The sequence below is a fragment of the Mytilus galloprovincialis genome, chromosome 12 (assembly GCF_965363235.1).
Source record: "Mytilus galloprovincialis chromosome 12, xbMytGall1.hap1.1, whole genome shotgun sequence".
In the NCBI taxonomy this organism is placed as follows: domain Eukaryota; kingdom Metazoa; phylum Mollusca; class Bivalvia; order Mytilida; family Mytilidae; genus Mytilus; species Mytilus galloprovincialis.
This window is the reverse complement of record NC_134849.1, coordinates 26,329,575-26,338,891: the sequence shown is the minus strand read 5'-3', so window position 1 is coordinate 26,338,891 and position 9,317 is coordinate 26,329,575. Positions and strand designations below refer to the sequence as shown.

Sequence of the window (9,317 nt, the reverse complement as noted above, 5' to 3'; positions counted from 1 at the left end):
TATAAAAAACAGATACTGCAGTCAACATTGAGTTATAATCTTCATCACTATTAAAAGAAAGAAATAAAACTTAAAGTAAAGTATATTCTAGTATGCTTTGTTTTCCAATTGCTTTGTCTTTTGCATATGACAAAGCCACTGAAACATAAATGACGGTCCTTTAGACTGTCTGAAAAGGGATCAGAATGAAATACTTTTCAAAACTTTCAGTTCCTATCAATTGCGCACTTTTCAAAACATATTTGGTATAAAATAAGATACGTCTTACACGGCATATTCAACGTTTGATTATTACGTTCGGACGCCATTCGTCATTTAACCAAACCAATGCAAACAGCAAAATCAAAAGTTCAAACAAAACCCATCAAACGAATTGAAAACAACTGTCATATTCTCGACTTAGTACAAGAACATTTTGCATTCCACTTGAAGTCTATGGAGATCGAATATTATTTTTTTTAAATGACATGTTTAAGTTATCATTTTAGGCAACTCCAATGCTCACCACGTTACATATATCATCATTGCTAGTATAGTTGGTAAGTACACGTTTGTGATATACATATATATCACGCAGAGTAACCCGTTTTAGAAATAAGGAGGTGTGCCACGGAAACATCTATCCACCAAAAGTTTATGAGGATAATATACAGTATGGTAACAGTATGGCCTCAACAATGACAAAGCTGATTAAAAGAAAATTATTCTAGCAAATCATACACGCTAGGTTATTAAAAAAACACCATACGAATCGACTACAATACATTTAATACCAACAAAGCTAAAAAGGCCTGTTTGATTTAGCTTTCAAGCCTTTTCTTTGTTATATAGTTATATAACTAAGATCCCAATACATATCATTTACTGTTATAACCTGAGTAAGCTGAATTCTTTTAGAATAAATATAATATTTCAAATAAAATTTGATTATTAAACGGAAATGAATCATCAATGCATCTTTTATCAAAACAAAGAGGGTCAAATATTTTGTTAAAATGTGTTGTTGTTTTTAATATTTGATTTTGTTTAAGACAGAATTTTCATACATTTGTAACATATCTAGAACGAGTTTAGAAGTTACAGGTTATAGTGCATTCTTCTACATATTTTGTTTTCGGAAACTGGGTTTAATAATTTTGTCGTCAAAGATAAATCATATTGTTCAGAGTCATTACTTTGAATAAAAAAAAGAATTATATAAAATTATCAGAAGGAGCAATACAATCTAATGATAAAGTTCACTGTTTCCTTTGTTTCAGGTTGTTTTTTCTTTGCTGTGATAGTGTTGTGTAAGGTCGGTGACTATGGTAAGCTTTTCTACTAGTATTACGAAGAAACCTAACTTATAGAAGAAAAGTAGAAAAATCGGTCAAATAGGCAGATAAAGCATTCATTTGATTCTTCAAACACTTCTTACACGCACACAATAACCTGGAGAATGAAATTTGTATCCATAATTAGAAGTTTATCTATTTGTAGAGAACACACATTTCCTGTTTCTGTAAATGCAGTAAATATAATATTCCGTGTATCAGCATTACTAATTTCTAAACAAAAGAAAACAAATATAAACAAAATATGAAAGTAAAGACAAGTTCAGTTGAAGGGATTTGATAACTATCTTTAGCCACATTATAATTGTCATGCGACATTGTGTCCTGAATATTGGCAAATAAAATGAATTAATACATGATAGTACATAATCTTTATCAAATTAGGCTATAAACTGCACTTAATAACCAAACATTCACAAGAAGGTATCCTGTATCTCAAACCGATATTTACAATGTTCACATAATCTTCATTGCAAAATAGAGTAAAACGTAAGTGTTTAGTATTACCAGCTACACTATTTTTTTATGTTTATAATTATTTTTATGCAAAACACAATGATACCGATGTCTATGTCCGTATAAAGATGCAGTACGGGATGACAATGTTTTATTTATTATGCAATGTCTCTTTTATGTCAATGAAAAAAGTAAAATCACAAAAATACTGAACTCCGAGAAAAATTCAAAACGGGAAGTCACTAATCATGCTAATAAAATGGCAAAATCGAATGATAAAACACATCAAACGAATGGCAACAACTGTCATATTTCTGACCTTGATCTTGATTTTTGACCCCCAAACTAATTGCACAGTACACATATTTTCGAATGATATCTGATACATATAGTAGTATTTTTAACGATATTTTTTATATTAATCCGATTAAAGATGAGTTTTTTTTACTTATCTGTCTTCTAAATCAAACTTATCTGTTAGATAATTTTTGTATTGATCGACATGTATACCATATCTCTATATATAGTTAAAGGTGAAATATCTACAAAAACTGATGGAAATGAAACGAAAGGTAAGTAAAATATCTCCGATTCTGCATTGTTTAGAATATAAGACGAAGTTCATTAGTAGCATTATACTTAGAAACATTATAAGAAAAACGCGTACTTTTTTTTCATATATATATATATATATATATATATAAATCGTCATATGAGATTCTTTGATAATTTTATTAGAACAATAGCAGGACTTTACCAACGCAATAGTACACAATACATAGTATACTAATAAACAGTTTGGATTAAATTCAAATGTTTGGCATCCATTTTGGTAATGTTAACTCGAATAAAATTTAAACGATCCGATTAGTCAAACGTTAAATACTGTTTGATTCAAAAGGTCTTTGATAAGGAATTTCGTCAATATTACTATATTTATTTTGAATAATCTTTATCTTTATCTTTATCTTCTAACAAAAACTAATTTGCAGAACAAAATATGTTATAAGAGAATACATCAATCATATATGTAATTGCAGATGACGTGTCCATACAAACTAATGAAAATCAAACGACAGGTATGTTAACATTCAATGAGCATTTTTGTTCTTATAATTTGCCGTTACACTACGATCGCAGTTTAGAGGAAGGGTTTGCGCCTTCAAATATGTTTAACAACGCCATATTGTCTATGTTTCTGACCAAAGTCAAAAGCATACAGTTCTATGGTTGGCGTTTGTTCATATCTGTCATATTTGTTTTAGGTAGAATGCATTGTTATTAATTAAGCTATTTTTTTTCAATTGAATTGTATAGCGTTATGTATGTTGGGGCTTTTTATAGATGAAATACGGTATGATGTTCTGTGATTATTGAAGGCAGTACGGTTGATGACTGCTTGCATCCTTTTGATTTGAACTTTGATTGAATGACATTTATACCACATCTCCTTATTTGTATAATTATCTGTTAGACAATATATGTTTTGAGACACGTTATCAAACATACCGTTACTGAGCAGATATCTCTATATATAGTTGCAGATGACATATCAACGCAAATAAATGGAAATGAAACGACAGGTATGTTAAAGTGTTAATGAATATTTATTTTGTTAGAATATACAATGAACATGATGAAGTAAATCAATATCATTAGACTAAACAGCAAAATTACTCCAAGTAAAATTCAAAATGGGCAATCCCTTATCAAATGACAGAAATAAAAGGTTCAAATACACTTAACGAATGTAAAACAACTGTAATACTCCTGACTTGGTACAAGCATTTCGTTATGTAGAAAATGGTGAATTAAACCTCTTTTTATAGCTAGTTGAACATCTCATTTGTATGACAGTCCCGAAAAATTCTGTTATCTTTAAAAGAATGTGTGAACTAAACAAACAGAACATATGTGAAAAAGTCATTATTGTGTTATAATCTTAATTACAAATAAAACAACAAAAAAACTCAAACTAATATGTCAACATAAAACCCCACCAAAAGTAACAAGTATATATAAGGCAAACAAGCAAAAATGAAAGTCAAGAAAACAAATCCTGACCATGACACAATAATATAATGGCTAGATGTATGATATGAATAGAACAGCGCCAAATTGCAAAAAAAAAAATGTACATTTTTTGAACTAATAGAAAATGTTTTTTTTTCTTTTTCAATTAGATGATGAAACACAAAAGTTTATACATGAACTTTTCCTAAAAGGTGAATGTGGAAAACTTCATTTTGCAAGACTTGTTTTTATTGGAAAAAATGGAGTAGGAAAAACCAGTTTAATGAAAAGATTACTGTGGCACAACAAGGAAGATTTCACTTCTACACAGAGTACAGACGGTATTGAAGTTGAGAAATGCAATATAAATATCGCTGATGGGAAATGGAGCCCATGTAATGGTAAGACGCTATTTGTTTGTTAAGTTTTAAGTTTTAATCATTCGATTCAAAGCATGGAAAGGATTGTCAGATGAATAATTGTTTTCGATATTGCGTTTCATCCTCGCAACATTTAAAAAAATGTAAAGTCGTGTTTGTTCTCCTCTTCACGTATATTTAGACGCTTGTAGAGCGAATGAAACCTACTTTTGAAAACCGTTCAAATTGAGTACAAGGAATCAATACTTGGCCAGCATTTTCTTATTACCACTCGGTATAAGCAAAGAGATAGGGCACATGTGTAGCTGTCAACAGCAATCCAACACAGTACAAATGAAACAAATTAAGCTACTATTTATCACCGTATAGTTTTCATCAATAAGAATATATATACCGCATAGACAGCTATTAAATGAGACGATATGACGACATGTGCTTCAATTCAAACCAAAACAATAAAAAAAACAGCACCCAATGACACGAAATGGAATATAAGCTTCTGACAAGCAGGGTAAAAATTTGACGGGATTGAACACTTTTGCGAACGTTCGGTTTATCGAAGGCTTTTTCTTTTAGAAAGATGTAAGGACTTCGGTACATTTTTGTACTCTATACTTCTTATGACGCCACAATTATCTGATAAAAGAAAATTTTTAATGTCAATATTGTCCTTATAAGGAATTAATTCGTCATTTATATGTCCTGAGGCCGTTAAAAAATCGTGATATGTTATACTTTAAAATTTAAGATATCATTTATTATTTTTTAAATCGGTAGGTTCGTTTTTGTGTTTTGACGACTGTTGCATATTTTCTTGTGTTTTCAGTTGATTGGGGTGCCTTTAATCTAATTTGGATTTTCACCTTCTTATTATAATGACTAAGTCACAAAAAATTGGTTAAGTGTAAAATTTTGCAATCACGTTTGAAATAAAAAGAAATTATTGTGTTAAGATGTGCTTTCAGTAAACGACATTTTAATGGTGATGATTTCATTTATTTTAAAATAAAGCTATTATTCAAATTATTGAATCCAAACAACATAATATCGAGGTACTGTGTATAATTGGTTTATGTATGACAATTTTATAATACAGTGCTGACTAATGCATATTCAATAGTTTCTAATTGAAGAAATTCATGAAATTGGCCTCTAAGTTGCAGGTTATATCCAACTAGAGAATTATAACACACTTAACTCGTATTCATATTACATATTCTACTAAGAAAATAACCTTCGGTTAATCAGCAATAAAATAGGGTTTAACTGCAGTAGGTTTCTTTTTCATGTTTTGGTCGTCTCTCATCATATAAAGTTCAAATGTCCTCTGTACGACCTTGATATGACACCTGTTCTTTCGGAATTTTCCATAGCTTAGTACATCTAAAGCCTGTAAGAATGAATGCATTTATACATTATTAGATAAAACTCTGATACTATTAACTCGCATAATGACATCAACTACATGCTGATTTTTAAGAACTTAAATGAAACTCTGGATAATTTTGTATCTTTTTCATTCTATGAAAAACTCTACGGTAAACACTGGGGTGAATAACTTTTACACCACTATGAACGATTGAAAAATCCTATCTAAAGAGATACCTTACAAAACTTGTCTCCACCAAAAAATATTCGTTGAATTTGGCTGTAGAATTTCCCAGCAAACTGTCGATAAACCATTAGAATTCGTTGCCTCGCGTTGCAGACCTTTTCTTATTTTGATAGGGGAAGAAATTCTGTCAGAATCTTGTAAATAAACAAAAGATCAGCAAAGCTGGATAATTTAATCTCACATACTGATATATTAATTATATGGATAAAAATACGATTTTTTTCTGAATAAGTTCCAATAATATCCTCCTGAAGGTAAGACGAAGAATCAAAATATGCACCTTACTCGGCATCTTTTCAGTCATAATTATCAAATTTGACCATATCCGTCATCTCAGAACCATAATCTCTAATAAAACTAGAAATTTCTTATTTTCAAATCATCAATTGTCTTGAGTTGAACACTAATAACCAAATGTACCCCGTACAAGGAGCATAGGTTCATCAACTGATATGATATTCAAGAGCTTCTAGTAACCACATGTACAGGAAGTCATGGAATTATATACAAACAATGTGTAAAGTCATAGATGTTGAAGGACTGTATTAAGCTATATTTTCTTGGTCCTGGTGTTTATCATGTTTACCTACTGTTTTCTCTGGGTTTGCCTTTGTAATATTAAAGATTATATAAACAAAAGAAACGGGGTATCCCACTTTGACACTAAACGAGTACATGAGTTCAAAGTCACAGTGAGTCTTACAAGGAGAAAAAACCCACACTTTCACATTACTATAAGTTAAGAATTATCTCTAGCACCGATTTGAGCGAAATTCTTAGCAAATTTTTTTCGGATAGACTGTGTAGATGTACAGCCACCAAATTAGGCATTAACAAAACATACTTGACCATGTTGAAAATAGTATACATTGAACTGAAAAGATTTTAATCACCATGGTCACAACTGTAATTATTACACTATTTCGAACATACTTAGAAATGATGGTTTCAAGTGAAAGTTAACAGTCGGTTAATACTTATAGAATACTTATAGAACACGTGATTAGTTCTTTTTTGTTGTATAGATCTCGCAATCGATGCGGGTGATAACATTACCCCGTTACTTTATATTTTACTCAATTTGAACTTTTTATATAAAGCGCATTTGTAATTATGTTTTACTTTCTGTATGTACTTATCACTACACTATTTTTTGTTGGCGTCTTCCAAACTGTCTGTTTCGGATTTGTCGTAAAGTTGTTTTGCATCTCCGAATCAGTTGTGTCGTATGTGTGTTATGTATGCTTAGATTAAGCTAAAAGATCTCAACTAAGTCTGTTTGTGTTTCTACCTGAATTTTGTCAATATAAGGGACATTTACACAAGCACCATTATTAAAGGAGGTATACATGTAGTTAGTTCATATATTCATATTTAACGTACCCCCTGCATCAGTGACACTTGTTTTCAACTCGTTCATTTGATGATATAATTGATCGTTTAATTTTGTCAGTTTCATTGACTTTTCCCATTTAAAATCTGCTTTAACTTGGAGGTCCGTATTTTCTATTTAAAGAATGACTGTATTATTGTTTCTGGCTATGACGAAATAACATATACAATGTTGTGCACACTGAATAACCCGCGTAGAAGGTTATATAAAGTGTGCACCACTGTTTTTATGTTATTTGAATAGACATAAAAAATATAACAGTTATTTCTTATAATTTAATGGTCAATTCCATTTTAAAACAGTAAACCATGAAAAAACGTTGATGATGTCACGTTCACATAACAAATTTTTGTGTAGGAGCTGATAAACAAAACAACGTCAGCAAATCAGAAAACGGGTTACATCAAAAATCAAATTATACAAAAACAACGAAATATAATTTAAACCTAAATATTATCCAAACAGCAAATATATGCATTGGATATCTTCTTGTAAACAAAAAAAGTTGATTAACCAGTTGGTTTATCTATTTATTTATCTCATTTTTATATGCTAACAGACACAGACGACGATCTAACTAGATTGATACATCAAGTGTATAAGGATAAGCTCCTGAATGCCACAGCCGAAACTGTTATTGATCAAGAACCTCCAAGTTCCAAAACAGACGAATCAAGACGTGTATCCGACAAAAGCCTTTCTACAAGTGCAAGTAATAGTGATTACAAAGATACCTTAAAAGACGATACTTCCAGCGTTGGAAATAAAAGTGATGACACCTTATGGATAGGTTCCAGAATACCTGATATTCATTCAGTTATACCCGACAATGAAAACAATCATGAAGCAGTGGAGATTGATTTAAATCAAATCCAAAATGACAATGTCAAATCAGAAAAAGCGAATGGTCACACAGTTAACAACTACTTAAATGAAAATGTGTCGGACCCTGTTAACGATGAAAATATAAACGAAATGACCTCTACAATTATAAAATCATATCTTAAATCTTCGACAGAGGAACAGAATGATATGTTAGCGTTTTGCTGGTTGTGGGATTTTGCTGGCCAGAAAGATTTTTATGCCACACACCAAGTCTTCCTGTCAAAATGCGCAGTGTATTTGCTTGTCACAGACAGTTTAGAGTTCAGCACTGCTGAAAACCAAGGGCTAGATTTTGAAGGCTCGGCAGGTAAGTTCTACAATTGAAAAACTGACATAAAAATACATTCGTCAAGAGAGTATGCTTCTAAATTCTTCCATGATGACGGGACAGAAAGAAATCTACAACTACAAATTGTTCTGATAGAATAAGGATTCACAGTGTGAAAACCTCATAGCAAAACCTCTATCATACATTTGGTACTTTTAATGGTTAAGCTACTGTGATGTATTGTAGAAACATGAGTTTTGAAACATGTGTGTATAACCTTTTTTCCTCTGAATATAGTAACACATATTTGTAACAGTCAGATAAACATTGCTATTTTTGAAACCTAACGTTGTGTTATATTGTTTATTGTCAAACATGATTAAAACTAAAATTTTGGCAGGAAAAAAAGAGCATTGAATTGGTTTGGATTTCATATCTATACACAAAAGATATTACATAGTTTGTCCAGGTAATTTGTTTCGGCGACTTGTGTTTTCAATGAACATATAAACCAAATTTGTTCTCAAGATATTGTTTGGAATAATCCTGCTTTAGGTTGTCAGGTTTTTTAATGACATGTTGTACATATGTTGCGAAGTATGTACTTCGAATATGTTGAATACACATTTTTATGGGTTCCTAAAGTAAATTTATTGTGTTATTCATATTAACCGTTTTATATTATTGATAGAGTATGTCTGTTTCTGGTTTGACGTCATTCACTGCTACTGGTCGACTACAAAGAAAGGCAGACTGGACCCTCCAATCATTGTTGTATGTACAAACGAAGATCGTTTTAAGGTACACATGTTTATTCCTATAAAAAAATATTATTTTCCACCTTAACTAGTAAAACGCTACAAGGACAAATAAGAATCTATAATTTGAAATTAGACAGTTACTTTTATAAACAACATAAATCAATAAGAAAATCAGTAAGAGTGGAAGTGGCAACAGTGGTGAAGTCGTTGTA

General features: G+C 30.9%; 2 protein-coding genes across 2 annotated transcripts in view; one reads left to right on the top strand and one right to left on the bottom strand.

Annotated features, from left to right (window-relative positions):
* The window catches only part of LOC143055095 (protocadherin gamma-A12-like), a 110,822-nt gene that overhangs the window by 38,716 nt on the left and 62,789 nt on the right, over window positions 1-9,317 (bottom strand). The gene's annotated exons all lie outside the window — the stretch shown is intronic.
* The window catches only part of LOC143055119 (uncharacterized), a 34,267-nt gene continuing 27,251 nt past the window's right edge, over window positions 2,302-9,317 (top strand). Inside the window, exons 1-6 of the mRNA XM_076228262.1 lie at window positions 2,302-2,362; window positions 2,831-2,869; window positions 3,329-3,373; window positions 3,974-4,204; window positions 7,751-8,383; window positions 9,036-9,145. Of these exons, the coding sequence (XP_076084377.1) occupies window positions 4,087-4,204; window positions 7,751-8,383; window positions 9,036-9,145 (861 nt within the window). The 5' untranslated portion in view covers window positions 2,302-2,362; window positions 2,831-2,869; window positions 3,329-3,373; window positions 3,974-4,086. The remainder of the gene's footprint in view (window positions 2,363-2,830; window positions 2,870-3,328; window positions 3,374-3,973; window positions 4,205-7,750; window positions 8,384-9,035; window positions 9,146-9,317) is intronic.